Source organism: Alligator mississippiensis, chromosome 4 (assembly GCF_030867095.1).
Source record: "Alligator mississippiensis isolate rAllMis1 chromosome 4, rAllMis1, whole genome shotgun sequence".
Lineage (NCBI taxonomy): Eukaryota > Metazoa > Chordata > Crocodylia > Alligatoridae > Alligator > Alligator mississippiensis.
In genome coordinates, this window is record NC_081827.1 from 39,524,484 (window position 1) to 39,548,204 (window position 23,721).

General features: G+C 43.0%; 2 protein-coding genes across 8 annotated transcripts in view; one reads left to right on the forward strand and one right to left on the reverse strand.

Moving 5' to 3' along the window:
* Window positions 1–19,877, reverse strand: part of MLC1 (modulator of VRAC current 1) — a 44,371-nt gene extending 24,494 nt beyond the window's left edge. For 5 of the 6 annotated variants that reach the window (XR_009461543.1, XR_009461542.1, XM_014601084.3 and 2 more), the window contains exons 1-4: window positions 19,741–19,877; window positions 7,632–7,764; window positions 6,748–6,931; window positions 2,595–2,684 (exon numbers count right to left, since the gene is read on the reverse strand). Coding sequence is in view for 4 of the 6 variants with exons in the window: in XM_014601084.3 (XP_014456570.2) it covers window positions 2,595–2,684; window positions 6,748–6,927 (270 nt within the window). In the remaining 2 variants the exon portion in view is untranslated. The remainder of the gene's footprint in view (window positions 1–2,594; window positions 2,685–6,747; window positions 6,932–7,631; window positions 7,765–19,740) is intronic. The other variant, XM_059725907.1, reaches the window with a different exon arrangement.
* Window positions 19,878–19,964: 87 nt separating this feature from the next.
* MOV10L1 (Mov10 like RNA helicase 1) overlaps window positions 19,965–23,721 on the forward strand; it is a 55,545-nt gene continuing 51,788 nt past the window's right edge. For both annotated transcript variants that reach the window (XM_059725905.1, XM_019491612.2), the window contains exons 1-2: window positions 19,965–20,154; window positions 22,334–22,518. In XM_059725905.1, the coding sequence (XP_059581888.1) occupies window positions 20,070–20,154; window positions 22,334–22,518 (270 nt within the window). In that variant the 5' untranslated portion in view covers window positions 19,965–20,069. The remainder of the gene's footprint in view (window positions 20,155–22,333; window positions 22,519–23,721) is intronic.

The following is a 23,721-nucleotide window of genomic DNA, read 5'->3' on the forward strand; positions in this document are numbered from 1 at the left end:
TGGCATGGGTGTGCCTCACTAATGAAGTAATTAGCAAGGCTACAGTTACTGTACTACTTTATTTTGAAAAATAAACAAACACCATCAGCACATACCACCTGGGTGGTGTTTATTGATCCCTAGTATTTGAAAGATCACTGATCCCCTCCATTTTCTTTCAATCCATGTCATGGCAGGAGAGTACAGAAGGGAGACGAAGCTAGGATCGCCCATCCTGCTCACAGTGATGCACCTTCTAATGCAAGAAAGAGTGTCGTTGGCTTTACTTATCACTTCATTACATTGATGACTCATGTTAATTTTGGAGTCGACTATGACTCTTAAAATCCCTTTCTGCTGCTTAGAAAGTCACCTTCCAGTCTGTAGGTGTGTTGGTGATTCTTTCTCCCTAGGTGCAGTACTTTGCACTTATTGTTGTTAAACTGCATCCTGTTCTGTTCTGCCCACTTTCCCAATCTGTCCAAATGCACCCGAATCCGCTCCCTGCCCTCACTCCACCCCATAATTTGGTGTCGTCCACGAATTTGGACAGAGTGCTTTTCACGCCCTAATCCAAGTCACGGATGAAGATACTGAACACCACTGGTCCAAGGACTAAACCTGGGGAACTCTACTGCCCACATTTTTCCAGGTTTAAAATAACCCATCTACCACCACCCTCTGGGTGCATCCCATAAGCTAATTCTCCACCCACCTGACCGTGTATTAATCTTCATCACAACCACTTAATTTATTTGTAAAAATGCGATGTGACACTGTATCAAAGGCCTTTTTAAAATCCAAGTAGATGACATCTACCATAAAACCTGCACCTTAAAATGTTGTGACCTGGTCGTAAAAAGAAACCAGGTTAGTCAGGCAGGATCTACCTGCTATGAAGCCATGCTGGTTGCCCTTCAGCATTATTTTTCCTACTGGACTCCCACAAATGTGATCCTTAATAATTTTTTCAAAGGTTTTCCCAAGGATAGAGGTGAGGCTAACCAGCCTATAGTTACCCGGTGTTAATAAACAGTTATTACCTATATAACATGTTTAAAAAGAGTGTATACTTTCTTTCCTTGACCCATGCAAGAGAAAAAGGAACCAGTGGTTTTAGAACATCTTTATGTGTCGTTTCAAAAGGTGAGTAAACAGACACTCATGTCACGTGAAGCATTCCAAAGCTGGCCAAAGTGCTCCAAAAATAACCCTGGATGAAAAGGCAACTCTGTGGAAGCCCTTCACTGTGAAGCACTTTCAGTTACACCTGTACATTCTCAGTACTCCAGCATCCCACAGTTCCATGCTCTCCCCCCAACCCCAGTAGAGGTTGGAGAGAGCAGGGTTGACAACCATGGGCAATCTCTTGAACAGTCAGCTGTCCCAGGGCTGGAGAACAGAAATCACTGCCTGCCTCTGCTTCCAATCTCCTGGTTCCAGTATGGAGGCATGGGCATCTGGTCTCCTCGGTCCAGCAGGGTGGCACTCAGCTGTCCTCAGGAATCTCCAGAGCCTGACAGCTGGAGAAAACAATTCTATGCATGCCTCTCTACCTCTGGAACTGAGAGACCAGAGACCACGCACACAGGACAACACTCGTTGGCTGTCTGCCCTACCATCTCCCCACACTCATAAAGGAGGTAGGGAGTGCAGCCACAGGAAGGTGCAGAGTGAGGGCACATGTCTGTCCATGGTCTGAAGCACTCTGAATTTGAAGTGCTCAAATGTCTGTTTATCTAAGGCCTCTAATTGCAGTTTTTGAGTTACAACCTCCATTCCCTGAGAAACAACTTAGTATGTCTGTACACCATCCCTTATTCATACTAAAATATCAGTCCAGACCTAAATTAAAACAAGCTTCTTATTCAGATTGCCAAAATAATGATGATAAAACAGAGTATTTCAATGAACAAAGGAATTAGGATTAATTTTATCTGATCCACAGAGAGCTGACATGTGGATTATGGTTATATAATAAACTAAAAAGAGATAAATTACTAAATGAATGCTAACAATTAAAAATTATATTATGCCTTCATTTTTCAATAGTTGTTTGCATAATGCTACAAATTTTGCTAATAGAGTAATACCATTTCAATACCTTTTATCTTATTTATTGTTTAGATATCATTATAATCTACATTTAAATAAAACCTAAAATAGATCATCAGACAGACAAGATAGATTAGAAACCCACCTACCATAATAGTGCCCAGCCATCAGCTACAAATATAGGGAAAGATATTCTACAAAGGTTTCTTAAATAAAATTTCTTCCCTAAAGGATTTTCTGTAGAAGGGAAAAATCTAGAACACAAAAAAACTATACATGGGAGTCAACACTTTCACTCTCAAGGCAGCTGCTTCTGGGGAGATATTTAACAAAAACAATATTACAAACAGTTCTCTCTGAAAGCCATGCAGTTTTAACCTATTCCTAAGAACTACACACAGAAGAGATATTAGATATGAGGTGTAATGCTGGATAAAATGATAAAATGGATGAAGAAAATTAGCATACAGAAGGCAGCTTAAAAGGAAAATAAATGCATAAAATGATTTATTATACTTTGTGCTGTCAGATAGCCACAGCAATTTCTTAAGAATGCTTACTGAACCTGCTGCACAACGTAAATAATCCATTTCAGATGGAAAAACATTTCCCAGATAAAGTGAAAATCCAGAAGTCAAAAACAGGCAAGTCTGCAAAACAACAATATGGTATAAATTAATGCAAAAAATGTATAACGGGGCATAAAAATTAGGTGTTTCTTTCAAAATAAAATGCTACTGAACTTTTAAATAATGCAGTCTTTGTAGAGCTGACACTGAAGGAAAATTTCAAGATACACATGTCAAAGAACATGTTATGTTGATTGCTAAGTCATACCACTGGACTATGAGAAACACATTGGAATGAAGCACTGTATACCGACTTGGCAAATCTATAAAGTAATGTTTAGAAGCCCATACTGCATTTGGGGCTAATGTGATAAAAAATGAATCCATCAGGACCGACATTCCGAAGAGATTTTAACCAAGCCTCTGAATTTTGGTCACAGAACTACAAATGACTGCATTCTCTCACACAATACTGAACAACCAAGTTTTCACATCCCAAGGCTCAGATGTTTAAGTCAGGTATTTTGCATACTGAAATTGAAGTCTGGGTCATGAACAAAACTGCTGTGGAAAAATGACCAAACATAAATTGAGAGTCTGCTTTTGGAATATGATCGTTCATGGGATATTACCCTAAGGCTTCCCTAAATCTGCAATTTATTTAAGTTTGAATTATCACAATACTTTTACAGAATTACAATTTAAAATTGCTCAGTTTTACATTAGAGCAATTTAGAATACTTTTCAATCACACACATGGAAGTGTTAATTGTTATACATGATCCAAGTTTTGCATGTGCACTGATAGAATGCCTGGGTTCTTTAATTTCAACACTGTACTACAGTGTTTTCCTTGATTGAAGTTTGCCCCTCACTTTAAATGCTTAGTTAAGTCATCTGGGTTTTGTGTGTTCTGTTTTCCTGACATAGGTGTAACACTCCCATGCACGCTGGGTTGTATACTGTATTTTTGGGTGGTTTTTTTTTTTTTTATATAGGCAAGATCGCCCCTGCTGTTCTGGCCATGTGCTCAGCTCATGACAAGCTGGGGCCTGTATCTAGGGGAAATATGTAAAACCATCTGGCTTCCTTGGCCAAAGGAAGCAGAGAATGCTTCAGGCAGATTGGTGGGGAGAAAGACTAAAATGTGATCCTCCCTGATTGAACAAGGCTTGAGTGATATCACACCAAGAACCACTAACTGAGGTTTTCTCCTTTTCTCCAGGGGCTGCTGAGAGCTGCACACCTATATTGGGAGCTAGAAAACCTGCTCCCCCTGGGGGGTCTCCCCTGCTCTTCACTGAGAGGCCAGCAAATGCTTTTTTGAAGGGAAAGCCTCAGGTACAGGAAGAGAAAGTCTGAATAGGAGTTTGAGACTTCTATTTCTTCCATCTTTCCCTTTTTTTACTTCAGTGGGTTAATGTCATGGGGGTATTAATCCACAAAGCAAACTGCTCAGGAATGGGTCCTGGCAGTTACTGCTACACTGGCCTTAAGTGGAATTAACACCATGGAGGTGTTAATCAAGGGAGCAAACTGCCCAGTAATGGGTCGCAGCATTTACTGGCTACAGGGGCCTGGCCTCCTCTGTTTTGTAACTGTATCATCTCAGCATGGGAGACAGATGAGATCAGATGTCCAGGCCGCAGTCATAGACCTGGGCCTATTTTGTTGCTGTTTCTACAGCTATGATGTTTCAGCCAATTTGAAGTCAATGGTAAAACATTATTTTTACTGTAGAAGGAATCAGCACAGTTGTTAAAAGATTAATGAGCTGACAGTCTAAGGACATGGTATGATCAGTTCACTTGGGCCTGATTATTCCCTAACTAGATTATTCTGTCTACAAGAATGCAGAGTATAGAAACTTGCATAATGTCTTTTATGGTACTGAGAGAAATTCATAGAAATCTTTGCCTCCCTTTTCCCCTGTAGAAGAGATTGGAGTTTCCACTCCTTAAAAATGCTTAGTCACTGAGATCCAAGCAAATGGCATAATTATGTATCTGTTGTTTTAGATCTCTAGACCACCCAGCTATCCTTATGTTTTACACATGGTTACAGCTTACAGGCTGGCACTATTCTTAAATCCATTCTAGGTTGACACTTACATCCTACTTACTGTGAGCAGAAACCAAATTTGTCATGTGGCAAATGAAAAGAAGAGTAGTGTGGTCTAGGCCACAGTGTCAAAATTATGGTTTGTGGGCAAGATCCAGCTAGTATGTCTAAGTTTTGCCCATGAGGAGCTGCAGAGTCTAGATCTGGCCTGGAAGACCAGGAAAGTATGACACCCCTGGTCTAGGCAATGAACAAACTCATCTCATTAGGAATAAATGGTTGAAACTGATTGTCCTAGACACGGTGTCATTTTCACCCTGTTTTGAAGGGCAGACATTTAAATTGCATTCCTCTTCCTGGTTCCTGCAGGTTTCATCCTGTGTATGATAGGATAAACAATTACCAACTGGAGTAGTCATAAAGAAATGGCAGAATATCGTGGGTCAAGACTCTCCTCTTATAAGTCAACCCACTGCAGTCATTTCACTGCCTGTTTACTAACTAATAGTACTTAACATCTAGTTGCCACATATCTGACCCTATATTATTGTAGGTAGATTACTATTAACTCCTAGCCACCAATATTTTTCCTCTCTCCCTCTTTCTTTGGCATTTTTAAGCTTGCAACATTCTGTTGAGTCTCTCCAGAACAGGCGTTAAATAGAAGATGAAGAATGGAGGCATTCAGAACTTTTGATATAGTATGGCTTGAAAATATGCTTGAAGCACATTCAGATGGTGATCCATTTGATACCCAAACACAGAAAAAAGGCACGTTGACAGGTTAACCAGATATGGACTCTTTAATGTTACCCTGTAGATTGACATTGCTAGCGTGTTTCACTCCACAGTGGAGTATTTGTTCCGCAACACTGGGGACCTCAGCATTCCAGATGGCTTGAAAAGGATTAACCACTGTATTATTTCAAAAAAGATTACCTAACTTGAATTTATTGACTTGGTTTGTTAATAAAGTAGCAACCTTATTTAACCAGAAAACATGAGTGGTTCTCATGGGCGGTATGCCATCAGCTAATGGTCATTAATCACTAGTAATGACCAGTTTTCCTCAACAGCTCTATAGAAAAAACCAAAAGAAAGCAAGTTCTCTCCTTGTTAAGAATGCTTGAAAGCACAGTGAAAGACATCAAAATCAAGAAGGTCAGCACTTCTTTTGCCCCTTCTTGTTAAGTAATAGAGCATTTCAAAGTAAATTCAATCTATTCAAACAAAGGAATTTGTCAAAAACAAAAAAGGTCAGGAATCTAATGAAAATAAGATGTTTTTATTCACTCTACCAATAAGTAAATAAAGTACATTTTTAATTAATGTATTAATGCATTAAAATGAAAATTACCACTTTTTCAGCCATTGCCAAATATGACACAGGCTACAAAACACAACAGGCTGACAACAAGAAAAAAAGACCAGTAATGTAAATTCTAGTAGTTATCACTTGTGTTTGTTTAGTCATTACTAGTCAGAATGTCAAGGGTCCAGACAACAGACCTTCAAAGTCATCATCTTTCATGATTCTTTCTATGAAACTTCCATTCAACACACTGTAAAGTTAACACAAAACAAATGGAAGGACACAGCTCTTATTAATGAAAGAAACTTTCCATTCTCTAGTACACAGAGGAAAAATAATTACAGTTATATTTTAGATAAATATTTTAAAAATACTACTATAGGAAGTAGTACTAAAAGAATAGTTTGAAATATACTGAAAATGAAATATTTGATCTGTCTTGGTGGTACTGAACTACGTATAATTTCTTTTATAGTGAATATCATGGATATATGGAGACATTTTTTCCCCTCTATTTATGAAGTTAGAACATTATAGATCAAAACCAGTGTTGATTTGATACGATACTGATTTGAACACTTAGTCAGAAAGTTTTGTATTTTATATTTGCTAAACACATTCCCAAGTACAGAGAGAATAGTTATCTTTATACCTTTAAATCCCCTTAATATCAGCAATGTGGTTGATTCTGTCAGTGGTACCAACAGAAAAATGCAGTTACTCAGACTTTCCTTGGAATTTTAAACGAAACAGTATGTTTAAAATACTTACCCCCATCAAGAAAGAAAAGATCCATGTTTTATAAGTAAAACAAGGATGAAGTCTCTTCGATAGCTGAAGGTCACTGGATTTGATATCCGGTACATAATTTCCATTCTCTTGTTTTCCACGCTCCAAAGTTGGCATTCTGTCATAGCTAAATTCTTCTCTGTATCCTTCGTCCCTGGTCATAACACTACACAGAGGCAAAGTTTTAAAAAAAAATCCATGAAAATCAGAAATGTCAGAAAGTATGTTATTGCTTCTCTACATTCTTAAATAGATCAGAGCTAAAATAACTCCTAATTTAGTAAACGCAATAATAGCAATAATTCATGCTTAACAGGTTAAAACTACACAAATATTAAATAATTCCATCTAATAAGCAGCCTACCTAAATCCTTAGTTAACAATTAGATAGCATAAAAAAATAAAAGTTATGTCTAAAGGTTTTTCTTGTTTAGAATGTAGTTTATCATTATATCAGGTTTAAGAATGATCGTTAGAGGAGACAGATAAAAACAAAATGAAATTAGCATTTAGTGGGTGAAGTACAGACTTTGTCAACATATCTAAATTCAAAGCATTATTTTATATCTTTTAAAAGTTACCAAAAGATTATGAAGATTTTTTTAAATACATTTTATCCTAATTTTCATCTGGCTTTATCCTCAGAAAATGAGAGAGAGATTTTACAATGATTCAGATGGACTCATTTATTCATTATACTACAAGTACATCATATTTTATTGAATTTAAAAATAGTTATTTAGCATCAGCCATGTTGCTTGTATATTTAGCTTGTTTTTGTCGAATCTATTCTAATGCCTTCAGGAGTAGTTGGATTAATATAATTTATTACATATTTTTCAACATTTAAAATTCTTCATGCTTACCTTAAATTGAAAAGTTAGTTGTCAGTTAAAATAGTTTGGTAGAGTTGTCTCTATACTTTGTGATATTCTCACTGGTTAGTGATTCATGCTGCTTTTGAAAAGTTTTCTCTTCCACTTTGGCTTTCAACAACCTCTATTCATACATGAAACAAAAGCACACAAAAAACTGCAGTTAAGCCAGGGAATGGGGAAATGCCTCCTGAATTTTAATGAAGAGAATACACTAGAAGATGGCTGTACTATATTCGTGTTCCAGATCAGACCCACAGGTATACAGAAGTTTTTTAAATGAGCACACCACAATAACTAGTACTTCAAATGAATAATTTACAATAGTGTACATGTTACAATATCCAATGCTAGATTTTCCTATAAAATTATTTCAAAATAGTAGGGTAGGAGCACTTGAAATTGCAAGTTTCTTAATATAAGGTAAGAGAGAAAAAATAATCTGCTTTTCAATTATTTTAACAAATATAAAATTATACCTGCAGAAACTATACATTTACTAAGGATGAATGCTTCAAATGTCTTCTTTCCAACTCAACTAATATGAATGTTTCCCTAACTAAATTATTGTGTTCCAGAATGCTCAGATAAACTTTACACACATAACTCATGTTGGCAGGGGCATTTTCACAACAGTTTGTGTCAAACAATACTATTAAAATTCTAATAGGCAAAAGTCTCATGAAGTGGTCACTATCCTATCAGATCTCTTCTTTCTGCTTATTCAGCAATGAAAATACAGGAATGCATCTACTCTGCTGCAGTTGTCAAGATGCCAGTATCTCCAATGACAGAGCCTTCTATACCCACTTAAAACTCCATTGTAACCAAGAAACTGTTCAAACCACAGTAAATTGAAAAATAGAATCTTTGAAAACATGGTAAGGCAGGGGCGGGCAATTATTTCAGGCAGAAGGTCACTTACTGAGTTTTGGCAAGGCATCAAGGGCCGCATGACAGACAGCTAGGAACAGATAAATATTAATTTTCTATATTTTTTAGGGGCCCCACAGGCTGGATAGAATGGCCTGGTGGGCCACATCCGGCCTGTGGGCCACATTTTGCCCACCCTTGTGCTAAGGAAATCTTCAGAGAGCTCACCACTTTATAGTTTATACTAATTGGGAACACGTCATCATAGAATCATAGAAAATTAGGGTTGGAAAGGACCTCAAGAGTCCCCCCTACTCAAACCCTGCACTAGACCAACCCTCAGCTCAAAGTAGAATGATCCCCAACCCGATCATCCCAGCCAAGGATCATCAGGAAATATATAAGTGTAGTTTATATAAAAAATTAGACTATGTAGCACAAATTGGTCCTAAGTAATTGTGTCCTTCTGTTCCTTTCTGTTCTTGGAAAAGCACTAGGCAAATGCTTCTACCATCTGTGTCTTTTCAGAGATTATACTTCAACAGTAAATGGCTATGTACACCTCCCTGGTAAAAGGGCTGCATACATTGGTTCTCCTGAACTTTTCCCTATCACCCTTTTCTCCTGAGCTGCCCATCAGTGACTCACCACCATGTTTTGATAGGATAAAATGACAGGAGTCAGCCTTGTTGGGCACAAGGGTTCTTGAGTACAAGGTCTGTATCTGGTCACAGAGCACCTCAAGGCCCAACTAAGTTTACTCTAGCTTCACTGGTTAGCTGTGGTCCCACTGTTCAGGGCCACAGGCTTCCATTGCAGTGGGCCATGCCCTCGACACAGGATCGGTGACTCCAGGTTGGGTCGTCCTCTTACTGCCTCAGCCAGCCCTTTTCTACCAGGCTTATGGGCAGCCTTTCACCACACTTCTGTTCTGTCACCACTGGCTTCTACACTGCACAGAGATTAATTTTCAGTCACTATCCTCAACTTCTTGTGTGAGCTGGATGTTTGGGGTACTGCCCTGGCCCCTCTTCTATCACCTCCACCCCTTCAGCCACCACCAATTCCTTTGAGCCAAGGACTACCTGTCCGGGCATCAAATTGACTCACAATACAAGAATCCCCCTATTGTGGGTCAACCTCATTCTGGGCTGTTGGTCCTTCAGGCCAAACACAAACAAGAACAAAATATGGCTTGAAACTTATCTTGCTCATCACAGTGCCGCTGCCAGTCCTCCCCAGTCTCGCCATAATCGGTACCTGCTCATTTGATTCGGCCTTCACTCTCCCCTTTCTCTCACCGCCAGGAGCCGCCCTCGTTTCAGGACTCCTGCAGCTTCCCCCTTCCTCTGTGCCAAGAGGGACTCATATAGTGACTGCTGGTCACCCAACCCTGGTATGGGGAAAGTGCACCATCTCTTACCCAATGTGCCCATCTGGTGTTCTCCTCATTCCAGCCTCTTCAGCTTGCTGGCATGCTACAGTAAAGCCCACAAGATAGGGTACACTTATGTGGCATGGGAGGAGGGGAAGGGATAAAGAGAGAGCACTAGTGAAGAAAGAGAGAGGGAAAGTGTGCAGAGCTCAGGGAAAAGCAAAGGGCTGCCCTGAACTCCCCACTATCTCTAGTAACAGGGTAGGGGCCCCATTACAGGCTAATTGCAGAACTCACTGTTACACGTATGGATAGCACTGCATTCCCCAAAAGCGAAAATGAGGTAGTGATGGACGTTAGGTATTTTGTTACCTCTTTTGGACTCAAGGAGTTAGCCAGTTTTCTAGGTCTATAGCTAAATTCCTTTAGATAAAATTGATTATAGAGTATTGCTTTGAGGCAGTCTTGTTTATTTAGAAAGAATATATAAAGTCCTGTTTCCCTGAACACAAGGGGCACGTCTGCACATTCATTAATGTGCTGTGGTTACTGTGCATTAAGTTTAGTAGTTACATAACCAAGTACTAAATCAATGCGTAGTAACTGGCACTACTGCACAATAGTGCCAGCACATGGCTTATTAGTGACACTAACTGCACACTTTCAAAGTCTTTTAGCACAGTTTTTGCCCTGCACACACTACAGCGCAGTAGAATTAGGCTACTGCACACTTAGCATCTTGACTGGTATATCAATTTCAAAGGAAACATCTGGGGTTTCATGGTTCAACTTCTGCTGAAAGCTTGCCAGGTGCCTCATTTCTGGTGATGCCCAACTGTCATATCTTGCCTGGCATCTTTCATCCTCTGTTTGTGTGTCTGCCGTATATGAGCCCTCTGTTGGGAGTGTTGTTTGTGCTGCCGTTGTTATCAAAGACCTTTTGTACTGTCTTGAAGACCTGTATGTTATAGAAAGAATGATCACAGGCTTGATTCAGTGGCAAAGGATCAGTCAGGTTTATTACTCAAAAAGCACCTAGTCACTACCCTGCACAGCCAAATGGTTCAAAGGTGTTAGTCCTAGATGCCTGTGGCAAGGTATTCACACAACTTGCATACTGCATCCCCAAGGACAATGCAAAATTCCAAAGGTTTCCAGTTCTCCTCTTATACATTGATCAAAACAATGTTGCTTACACTAGCCAGGTGTTGTATCATGTTCTTTAGCAAACTGCCACATCCTTGTATATTCTGTTGTTGTTACCTTGCGTGTATTATCAATCAGCCTTGTCTGCAGTGTCTACAGCTTACAGCCACACATTTCAATGCAGGCTCTGTGTAAACAGTGCGTACATACTGCTTTGTTCAATACTTTAGCGAAGCTTTTATGTGAGCTTTATATACACTGATCAATGCTTATTTCAATCAATACTTCAGCAAAGCCTACACATCCACCCCTTTTCTAGCTCTCTGGATCCTGTACTACACCTCTAAATTATGCTTTTCTGAATGCTTTGATGTTTTTCTAAGGCCTTACCTGTATTTAAATGAATCTAAAATCATAGATTAGTTGTTCTCAAACCTTTTGTCGGGGCCGAGGGGCTGTGGCCAGCAGCCCGGGCACGTGGGCCGGGGAAAAGGTCGGCATGGCGAACTAGAATTAGGCACTGACGTGTAGAGGTTGATTAAAGATTGTTTTACTTACACCGTAGGTGGTCGCGGTGCAGGCAGGAAAAACTTTCTTGAGTTGCAGTTACAAAAAGACACATGTGGAGTTTGCTAGGCTCCACAAAACAAACACGAACAGAGCTCTGGATACACACTCATGGAGTTTGCTAGGCTCCGTGGAACGACCAAAATGAGAGTCCGAAAGGCGACTCTCGACGAGCGCGCAGGGTAGGGTACGTCGAGGGATCATGCGGTGACGGGGAGAGGGTCTTGGTAGCTGATCAAACCACCGGTCGGCTCCGAGACACGCGCAGAGTTTGTTAGGCTCTACCACATGGCCCAGAGTTCTCCAAGAGATGGATGCAGAGTCCCCCTAAATGAGGTCCTCCCCGGAGATCTCCGACTTGGGCGGAAACTGCTCAAGCCTCTTATACGGCTAGCAAGCCAATCGCTAGCTGCCACGTGGGAATAATTTAGAAACAGCCAATAGTGAGGTACAAATTTGCATGCGAGCGGCGGGAACTCCTTTGCACCAGGGACTTCTCTCTGCAGCTGAGAAATCCACCATGCAAAGAAAGCTCCATGTGGCGGGAAATAATTCTGCAGTGCCAAAACACACACACAAAATCATTGGGTCATGACACCTTTTTCATTTGTGTTCCCCTTTGTTGTTATACTGCTGTACGCCGCTGTGATTCGGTGTTATGGGCAATAAAATTAAGTAACACTATGTCACTACAACTGCACTGTTAATTGCCCAAGAACCAAAGGGTTGTTCTTCATTTTTTCTCCTTTTCCTCCATGTATATTACCCCTTTCCTCTCTGATTCTTCATTCTTTCCTTTCATGTACCCTCTAGAAGCTTGCTACATAATTTACAAGTATATATATCTGATTGATAAATAGTGTCTTAACTCAATATAGTACGGATGTTTAAGATCATGTAGGCTTACTACGCAAATCATCTCAAGACACACCTATGTATATGTTTTTCGGAACCACAAAGATTTTGAGTGCAAATTCCTTCCACCCCCTCCCTCCTACTCCTTATGTGGAAGGACAATGGAATTCACTCAGAAAACCTGAATCATGTTCCTGACCATGGTAGGCCACCAAAGATGTTCTGCTTAGTTAATAAGTTACTGATTGGCATGAGTTTTTTCTTTGATATGGGTATTTTGAACACAGTTTCCATTCATTCTGTATATTAATATTGACATTATTACTTACTTATTGTATATTTTCTTTACTGTAGACTTTCTTGAATATATTTAAACTACAAATCTAAATCTGTTTAGTAGCTCAACACATATGATAAGCATTGGTAACATGTATCAAACAGCCTAAATTGCATTTTTTTCTCTTTCTCGGCATGAAAAAAGTGTAACTCTTCTAATTTTCTAATATACTTAATACAAGATTTCCAAAGACAAGAGCTGTAGTAGTCTCATCTTGGATCATAGACAGGAAATACATTCACTTTTTAACAATAAACTTCACTGCAATCATTGTTTCACAACAATGGGCAGTTTTTCTGCCAACCTCCTTGATATCATCTATTATAAACAGTCTTTCATTTCAGTTTCTATCAGGCAATTCATGATGGTGGCCAAACAAGAGTTGACTGACTCAATGAAAGATTTTTTGTAAAAACCTACTATATGCCAGTTGACATAACAGAAACTAAAGATACTGAACTAAAACAATAAGGTTAAAAAAGTGACCAAGGAGATGGTTCTATTTTCTGTTGTAGGTTGTAGATGTGGTGCATTTGCAGTAACTGAAAAACCAGAATAACTGCGGCAAATGTTGGACCTAGCATAAACCTAAATTATGACGCGTGTATGCTGAGCAAAATTAATATACATAGTAGCAGGGGCACAGCATTAAGCAAGCCTCCAAATAGTAATCTGTACTTAAACTTCTCCATGTAAGGCAGCATTTATTTTGCCTAAAAAGAGTGTATATGTGGCAGTAAGCTAAAAAATGCAAGGAATACTGGAACAGTAGACAGACTGACATGATCAGCATGTAATCAATGAGCAGTAAATAACCAATCAGAAGAAATTATTATCAGTTACAGCTGGTGTTTTAACCAGGTACAGATAACAGAGCATGCAGATGTTTTTATCTGGATTACAGGTAACTTTGCAGGTTGGCTACTGATGAAAGAGGCAAGATACAGGTCTACTGCCTAACCATTTATTGCTTGGATCCAGAAACACACCCCAAAGTCCATCTAACTACCTGTGATAGCACAAAGTGGACAACACACACATGTACCAGCTAAAAACAGTTATCCCAAAATCCATCCAGCTACCAGTGACAGTACAACCATACCTATATTGGCTCAATCAGAGGGTGACAGGGAGGGCAGCATGCAGGCTGGCAGGAGATCATCTTGAATTTGCTAAGTTCTCCAGCATATATCCTATATTTATAGATGGCTTATTCCAAATATTCTTGTAGCAGAAAGCCCCCTTTGTACATTTCCTTTCTGGACATGGATATAACAGAAGCCCCTTCTTGCCTGCAACCCCTCCCCCATTTTGTGCATTTCTTTTCCTTCTCAGTGGCAGAAACCTAGCACACTCATTGCATGGGTGTGGCAAGACTAGGAGCAAGCCAGAAAGTTGAAGTGGCTTTCTGTAGGCGAAACCTAGAAACTACATCTACATATCAATGTCATTAAAGAAAACAAAAGAACTAAAATATCCACTGCAAAGACTGTAAATATATCCTGTGCTAACCTAACTTACTTATTGTCCCCAGTAGCCTTTGATCCGCACTACCTCACAATGCATTTTTATATGTTCCTCACAGTGCATCTTCATATTTCATCTGTCTCGTCTTGACCATGGCATTTTGTATTTTATATTTTATACTTTTAAACTCTTAAGGAATGTACTCCCTGCAGAATGAAGTTACACCCTGGACCATTGTTAAAACTGCATTGAAATTGTAATTGTAAAGTGATAAAATCTGTTGAGTGATGAACATCAGTAGACAATAGCCTAGTCAAAGGAACTCCATTTTAAGCTAATCAAGCTTAAGAACTGATTCCTGGAACTTGAGCACTCACCCTATGGACTATTCCTGTAACCCATGACAATACAGCCATTAAGTCAATAAATCAAGGGTGGGCTCCCGAAACTTCAGCTACCAGCAGGCAGAGACCTCTGTGACAAACAGCTGTCAGGCACTACTCAAGATCCACATGGGACAGCGATCTCCAGATTAGGTAGGCAAGATGATGCTGGGGGATTACACAAATCTGCCAGAAAGGGATAAAAGGCAGTGAAGCATGACTCTCTGTGGCGCCCTCTCATCCAACACCTGACCTACTGAGACAGAAGGACAAGCAGGCGACTCCCTTCTGAAGAAGACCCACGTGGGAAGGAAGCTGACCATCAACAGCAGACTCCAGGGCCTCAAATAGGTAAATATGACACAAGTGCTCACAATGACTACAGCAGCCACTACACACTATACTAAGTGGGCTTGAATGAGTGGATGCATGTGTGTGTGCTAAGGTGACCAGCACCACCTATAACTCAGTTTGCATTTATGATTTTATTGGTAACTTCACATCCTGTCCAATAAACTAGAATTTATTATGATACCATGAGTTAGTTCTTTGTAGTCAACATTCTTATGAAAATTCTCTAATTTAATTTCTTTGGTTCACTGAAACTTGGAGGACTGGATGAAACCAGATCTCTTTGTGGACTTGGAAGATGTCAATTAGTTTAAATTTATGTCCTTTGGAAAGTTAAAAGGAGGAGAAAAGTTCTTGCCTCCTTTTCTTCACCATTGTGGAATGCTGTTCAGCTCTGTCCTGTTTCTTTTTTTCTTTAGTTTACTGTCTTCTCTGACAAAGCTATTTTGTTTTTACAATTTATTCAAGACTCCTGACAAAAATACATCTATAATAGCAAAACAGCATCTAAGATAACATTTGGCTACTAACATTTTAAGATAAAGTGATGATGTTGCACCCAGGATTTTTTGGAGGAGCCTGAACCCCACCCCCAGTAAGCTTGGAAAGAGGTGGAAAGGGTTAGAGAGCAAGGGTGGGCAAAATACATGGGCCAGACCTGGCCTGCCAAAGGATTTTGTCCAGCCCATGGCAGGTCCCTTGGCTCTGCCCAGCCCAGGCACGGGGATCAGCCTAGGCCACGGCACATGCAGCCAGTCCCACTGTCCCAGACACTCAGCAGGGCTGGGGTGGCACACCAGCCAGACTTGCTGCCCAGCAGCCCACACAGAAGCAGCTCCTTCCAGCTGTCCCGACACCGCTGACCTCAGCTCCACTGCCTAGGCGACCTGGTCCCCCTGCCCTGCCCCCAGGCTGAGGGCGCTCGATGGAGCGGGTGGGCACGGTCTCCATGGAGACTGACCCGAGACCTGCACAGACAGGGCATGTGGCCAGGCAAGTGGGGAGTGGCATCCAGGAGTGGCACCACTTCCTGCCCACCCATAGCCACATCCCATCCGCCTGGCCATGCACCCTACCAGCACTGGTCCCAGCCAGTCTCCATGGAGACCCCAGGATCACTGAGTGGTGACACTGCAGAGTCAGGGCTCAGGGCAGAACCACGAGCTGTTCTCTGTACATCGCTGCCTGCTGAATCAGTGCCCGATGCAAGGTCATATGGGGAGCAGACTGTGGCTCTGCCCTGGCCCCAGCCCTGTGCCGTCACTGCCCTGCAATCCCAGTCCTGCTCCCTATCCCCCATTCCTGGACGCCGTGCCTCACCCACCTGCAGTCCCATACCATCCACCTATGGCCACTTGGGAAGTTTTGTTGAGCGGTTATGGGTGGTAAGGGGAGGGGTGCTGACCCAACGCGGCAGAGAGAAGGTTCTGACCCAGCCCATGACAACTCACCAAAACGCCAAGTGGCCCTCAGGCCCAAATAACTGCCCACCCCTAGGTTAGAGTTTAGCCCAAGCTGACCAACAGTGCTAGGTAGCCCCTTGGGGCCCCACTTGGTTCCATGGAATATTAGTTTATCAATCTACAGAATTAGTTACAAGAGAAATATAACATTTATTAATAATAACAACAATAGTAATACAGAGCTATTAGTATGGGTGTGTGTGTATGTATATATATATATATATATATATATATATATATATATATATATATATATATATATATATATATACACACACACACACACACACACACACACACACACACTTTACAAGAAAGCACCACAGCTTTTCCAGCCAACCTACAAGCTCTCATACACATATGTACTCTCTATCACTATGGTTCCTGCAACTCCATAGGCAACACAACTGAATCACCATCTCTTCTTCTTAGTCTTCTCAGGCCTCTCCCTCTCTCCTCACAATGAGTTACACACAAGGTAAAGCTTCTCATTCATACCTCTCGCTCCACACCATGGGAAGGTGCACACAAGGTAAGGCTTCTCAATTAAGAGCTCTGCACTTTCAATACAACCAAGAGGTTTTTCTGAAGGGCTCTGGAGCCCTTCTCTCCTTGCTAGGATCCTAGAGTAGCCAGAATACCTGCACTGAATTAATCAACAGGCTCTTTTCTATCCACAGAGACTCAGGCCTTACCCTTACAAGGGAGATCCCCCAGTTCTTCAGGGATGGATGATGACAGTAGAAGGTAGCACCAATGGAGATCACCACTCCCGCAAAATATCAATTACAGTACCTTTGCCTGCATCCCCACACAAACCACCTAAGTACTTGACAACAAATCACAAGTCACAGACCATAAGTCACTCACCACAAATCAAATCCCTCACCACATTGCTGCAGCTTCTAACATCTTACATACCTACTTCTCTCTCACATCAGACCACTCTTTCCAACCAGTCACCTGAGGTAAAGTTCTTGTCAATCAATGCTAGTCATATCTGAACCAATCAACCTCATTCACATTCAATACATTTATATGTCACTTGCCTTTACCTCTGAATTGCTCATACTTTTCCTGCCACTCATACTGACCTGACTCTGCATGACCAAGTTAGCTAAATGAGGCAGCAGGTCAAAAGCTTATGATCTTCTGTGCAAAATAACTACTGAGCTTGTTCAACTATGTGTATTACCACCATAGTATTAACTACGTACATCCTGGCTTCAATGCTTTCTCAAAACTCGCTGGTAACAATGATTAGGGGGGTCTAAGGATTTGGGTAAGTCCCTAACAATGATACAGTATGTTTAGATTATTTAATGTACGGGTTTTCCTTATAATGTCTCCCTTCAAGCCTTGTGCTGTTCAGTTGGGTCTCATTAATGGTTTAGCTGGCCATGTCAATGGCTTCCTTCACTTGGTTGGTTACCACATCTGCAAAGGTTCGCTCTACGGTCACTCAAAAACAGGCTTTGGGGCATTTTTCTTAGCCACACTTCTGCAGCTTGGCCTAGGCCCCTTGAAAATGGCCAAAGCTAGCAACAGTGTTCACTGTATCTATAAATAAGTAAAGAGGTAGTGAAGGATTTAAATCCATAAATGCAGGAAGACACAGCCTAACACCACCGACTGATCCCTAGACCTGGAGCACTTGTCAGGGAAGTAATCATGACGCAGTTTGGAAATGAACCTAGATTCTGTCTAAGCTTGCAAATAAAGTGCTGGTCGTTGATGGGCTCTAGTCCAGGAGTGGGCACTCATTTGGGCTGGAAGACCACTTAAACAGTTCTGGTGAGCTGTTGTGGGCCTGCGGGGCGGGGTGGGTGCAAGATGCTGACCTGGTCTGGGGCAGTGGAAGAGGGTGCTGAGCTGGCCTGGTGCAGTGGCAGGAGGTGGCAATTGGTGTTATCTGGCCACAGGCTGTCTACCCCACACCCATAACCAGCAACAGCAAGTCAAATGGCTGGTCAAAGTGGGTGGGCAGGGTCTGAGACCCCTGTGGACAGGGCATGCTCAGCCAAGCAGATGGGATCAGGCCATGGGGTGGAGTGGCATCCAAGAGTCGTGCAGGGGCCAGGATCGCAAGGCAGTGACAGCATGCAACCAAGGCCAACACAGAGCTGGAACCCACTCCCTGCAAGTTCCAGCAATGAGCACCAGCTCCATAAGCAAGGAATCAGCGCCTGTTACAGGGACACATGGGAAACAGACCCCACGTGGCCCTAGTCCTACCTCCCTATCTCACTCCTGGACACCACTCCCTGCCACCCAGGATCCCATCCCATCAAACCAGCCAAGCGCACCCTGCCCCCTGGGCCTGTCTCTGTAGAGTACCTGCCCCCCTCCCCATCCAGTGCCCCCAGCACTGGGTGCAGGGCAGACTGGCAGTGGCAGCCAGGCAGAGTCCGACCACTGTGCCAGCCCTGTCCCACTATGTGCCTGGGGGTGGTGGGAATGGCCACATACACCATGGCCCAGGCTGTCCCTACACCTGAGCCAAGCAAGGCCAACTGGCTGCAGGCCTGATAAAATCCCTTGGCAGGCTGAATGTGGCCTGTAGGCTGCATTTTGCCTGCCCCTGCTCTAGTGCCTCTCTCTCAAGACCAAACAATCCCAAACTGATGGTAACACACTTGTGTCTAGACTGAAAGAAAAAAAAAGCCAAGCAAGGGAAAGCTCTGGCCTTTGTCCTGCAGTCTGCTCCTGCCCTAAAGCCCCTCCCCCTGCAGGGCAGGCAAGTGGGGGGGGAAGGAGCAGGTGAACAAACTCAAAAGTTTCACACCAACCAGCTTCAGAAGTGACCAGACTGATATAATCTAAGGTTTAGGTGACATGAGAAGAAAACACCTACAGCTTCTTCCCGACACCTGTGGCAGGAGGACCTTGAGCAGTGGTGGCCTGAGGGTCATTTGGGGCCCTGGGCAAGAGAGTCATTTGGGGCCCCTTAGAGGCTTATTTTTGATGACTTTTAAGCAAGTCAGTCATTTGCCATTTCAATTTCACTTTGCCCTATCCATGAAACTTATTTGTAAGTTGAAGAAAGAACAAAGTTTTTAATAACTTCACCTCCAAAACAAATTGCTGCAACATTCTGGGGCCCCCTAAAGTGTGAGACTCCAGGGGGTCGCCCGGTTTGCCCTCCCCTAAGCCCGCCACTGCCCTGTGCCAGCCCTGCGCCAGAAAGGCCAGGCTGGGCTAGCTGGGAGGGCCGGCTCGAGCACAGCGCCGCCCCCACCTCGAGAGGTGCAGGACATCTCTGCACACGCAGAGCAGCACTCACGCGCCTTGCCTCGCCTCGCCTTGCCTCGCCCCATCCCGCGGGTTGAGGGACTTCAGGTCCGCCGGCTCTGCTGCTCCCGCTCACAACACTTCATCCCAGCGTCACCCCCGTGCATGCGCATTCGAAGTGCCTCGTGCAGCGCTTCAGGCGGAGCACCTGTTACCGCCCACCGCACCCCACCCCCTTACTGCGGCTGCGCAAAAAAGGCGCCACGCGCAGCTACAACCCGCGGCCGCCACGTGACTCGGGAGTGCCGCGCCACTGGCTGGCGGCGGTCGTCGGAGGCTTGAAGGTGGGGAGCGCGGGGAGGCCCTGAGAGGCGCGAGGCGATGCTGCGGCTCCTGGCCAAGGTCATCGGCTACTTCTGGAGGCGAGTGGACGAAGCTAGCGAAGGCGGCTGGCGGGCGGACGAAGGTGATCCCATTCATCTGGGACCTACCCGGGACGCGCATGCGTGCGGCTCTCGGGGCTGCGTGCGGGACACGCGACCGAGACCAGAGCAAGGCCGTTTAACCCTTTTGCGCATGCGTGGTGTGAGTACCTCTCCCCCAACCAGGCGAGGATGGCCGCGCCGGGGTGTGCCCGGCCCTAGCGGGGGTCCGCCCTGCCTCCCGGAGCACGGGGCCGCTTCCCCGCCACTGTCATGGTGAGGGAAGTGCTTAAGAGTCCCCGCCTTTGCCGTGCTCCTTTCCCCAGCCCTTCTCTGCGGCTCCTGCCCAGCGTCGTGGGAGGCAGCCGGAGAGATTTTCCCGCAGGGAGTTGCGCTGCCTTCGGGCTACTGCAGAAAAGGACCTGGCGGGTTACAACCTGAATAGGAGCCAACAGTGCTGGGAAATGGAGTCCTCTCTGCAGGCTGAATCAGGCCCATGAGCCAGACTTTGCCTGCCTCTGAGCTAGACTGGTCTCAGTGGTGGTAGATGACAAAACAAGGAGCCAACGGTCTCAAGATGCAGCAAGGGAAGTTTAGGTTGGATATTGGGGAAAAACTTCCTCACTGGGAGGGTAGTAAAACGCTGAAACAGGTTACCCGGAGAGGTTGTGGATTCTCCATCCTTAGAGGTTTTTAATATCCAGCTAGACAAAGCCCTGGCTGGGATGGTGTAGTTGGGGCTGGTCCTGTCTGAGCAGGGGGTTGGATTAGACCGAAGCAGGCACTTATATCGGGCAGAGGGCTGCTTACTGAGTTTTGGCAAGCCATCGAGGGCTGCGTGACAGGCAGCCAGGGGCAGGTATATATTAATTTTCTACATTTTTAGGGGCCCCATGGGCTGGATAGAATGGCCTGGTGGGCTGCATTTTGCCTGCCCCTGGGTTAGACGATGACCTATTTACAGTCCTTTCCAACCCTAATTTTCTAAGATTCTGTTGCTCTAGACTCCAACTTGCAGGTACTAGGACACAGCCTCAGGGTACATGGCTGTGTGCCAGGCTTGTGGCGTGCATTGCTGTGGCTATTTAGGAGTATGGGGAGAGGCACTTAGCTGCGCTTGTCTGAAGTCCAGTCACAAAGCAAGGTAAATTATTGTGATGCCTACCAGCAGGTATATACAACCCTGGGGAGCTTGCAGTAAGGCAGGGCAGCTCTCTGTCCTACCTGCTGTTGGATGAGCATTTCAGTAAAGAAGGGAGGATGCAATGCAAAACTTCTCTACTTTTTTTTTTTTTTTTATTAAGGTGACAAAACTTAAGACTGACACATCTATTTTTATTTCTTCCGGAGATCCAACACAGATATTTAACCTGTGTCTTAAACAGCTCTACTGATCTTCAACAGTAGCTTAGCTCTAAAATATTTTTAAGAATCCAGTGCATGTCTTGGGCTACACACTTATATTTCTCTTTTTTGACAAGGCAGGCATTGCAAATGCAGGTCTCTGGTGCCGTAAATATTTTTGGTTGCAAATGGGACCGAAAAAATGCTCAGCAACATGAACATAGATCTTTTTATCTGTAATGTTTGGGAAAGAGAACTTCTATGGAATTGGAAGGTTTAGCCAAATTTGTTTAGACAGTTGTGAAATTGTACTAACATGCTTCATTGTAACTTAAAAAAAACACTGTGGAAAACATTTGTTTGGATTTAACCATCCTTTTTTGTTTACTGAAACCCTACCTTATATCCAAGATTTTGAGACTTGCAAAATGAAACAAAAGTTAAACTGATTAGTCTAATCCTTAGATAATAAAAACGTTTATAAAAATTCTGCAATGAAAAATGTTACTCTCGATTATTGATTTTTTTTTTTATTTTATTTTTTTTTAATAATTGCAGATGGTATTAGTAATATATCAGAATGAAAATGTTACAAAAATTATTTTGGCTTATAGCTATTTTAGATTGTGTACGGTAGCCATAAAAAGGCTGTGAAATCATCCTTAAATGACAATCTGAACTCATTTCTTAATAAGAGTCATTGTTGACATTGGCTTAATGCCTTCTGACATGGATCTGTAACAACAACAGTGCTAGGCCAGGCTAGTAGAGAACAGAATTAAATTGCAATTTAGGATACTTACTTTTTTATTATGCAATTTAAAGAAAGATCAGATGTTTTCTTATTAACGTTTAAATCTCTTCTTCCTTCCACTTCAGATGAAAGAAAGTTAAAAACCTTAGAAGGAGTAGTGACAAGGTTTTGTCATGATTATGGCATGATAGATGACTTTATCTGCTTCACAAATGATGCTGTAATGAGTAGTATACCACTGAATGTTGGACAGAAAGTCATTGCCATTTTTGAAGAGGATAAAATATCTAATGGATTAAAGGCCATCAGGGTAAGAAATACATGAGCATAGTAATGGGTTTAGGGTTTTTTAGTATGTTCTATTTAAGTTGACTCTACTAAAGTTCTTTTGATATGAGTTAGATTAACTCCAAACTGAGTGTTAATTTATCACTGTGGTTGGGTTGAATTATCAAAGTGCTAGAGTGACTTGGATTATTGTAGTCCCATACTACCAAATTTGAATCCATACAAATTGTTGAATACTGAAAGCAGTTTCAGTAATGTCAAAAAATGTTCAAAATCGAGGACAGAAAAGATAGGCATCTGGTTTACTGATCAGATACCTGGAAGTTATCTGAGAAGAAAACCTCTTTTTTTTTTCTTTTTTTTTTTTTAACTTCATCCTGCTCAGTATAAGGATGTGAAAGGTTAAATAATCATTTAATTATGAGCAGGTCCAAGGAGGTGATCCTCCCCCTCTATGTGACACTGGTCAGGCCACAGTTGGAGTACTGCGTCCAGTTCTGGGTGCCGCACTTCAGGAGAAATGTGGACAGCATTGAGAGGGTTCAGAGGAGGGCCACCTGCATGATCAGGGGACAGCAGGGCAGCCCTACGAGGAGAGGCTAAGGGACCTGAACCTGTTCAGCCTCCACAAGAGAAGGCTGAGGGGGGATCTAGTGGCCTGTTACAAACTAGTCAGAGGGGACCAGCAGGTATTGGGGGAGTCCCTGTTCCCCTGAGCACTACCAGGAGTGACAAGAAATAATGGTCACAAGCTGTCAGAGGGTAGGTTCAGACTAGACATCAGGAGGTCCTACTTCACAGTCAGGGCGGCTAGGATCTGGAACCAACTTCCAAGCGGAGTGGTGCTGGCTCCTACCCTGGGGGTCTTTAAGAGGAGGTTAGACAAACACCTCACTGGGGTTGTTTGACACCAGTACTTTTTCCTGCCGTGGCAGGGGTCAGACTTGATGATCTGCTCAGGTCCCTTCCTACCCTACCAACTATGAAACTATGAATTTAACTGATAAGTGCAGTGGTAACCTGTTAGCTTACCAGTTATCCTTTAGCTCCTGGCAGGTGCAGTCTGGTAGGGAAGTGGGGAAGGGAAGCTTGCACGCTGCCCCAGCAGAAATCAGAAGACAGCAGGGTGGCTGGGAAGGAGGAAAGAGCGAGAGGGAGACCAGTACCCTACCAAATTCATGGCAGAAATGGGGTGTGCGGCAGCTCCTTTAATTTTTCATGTTCT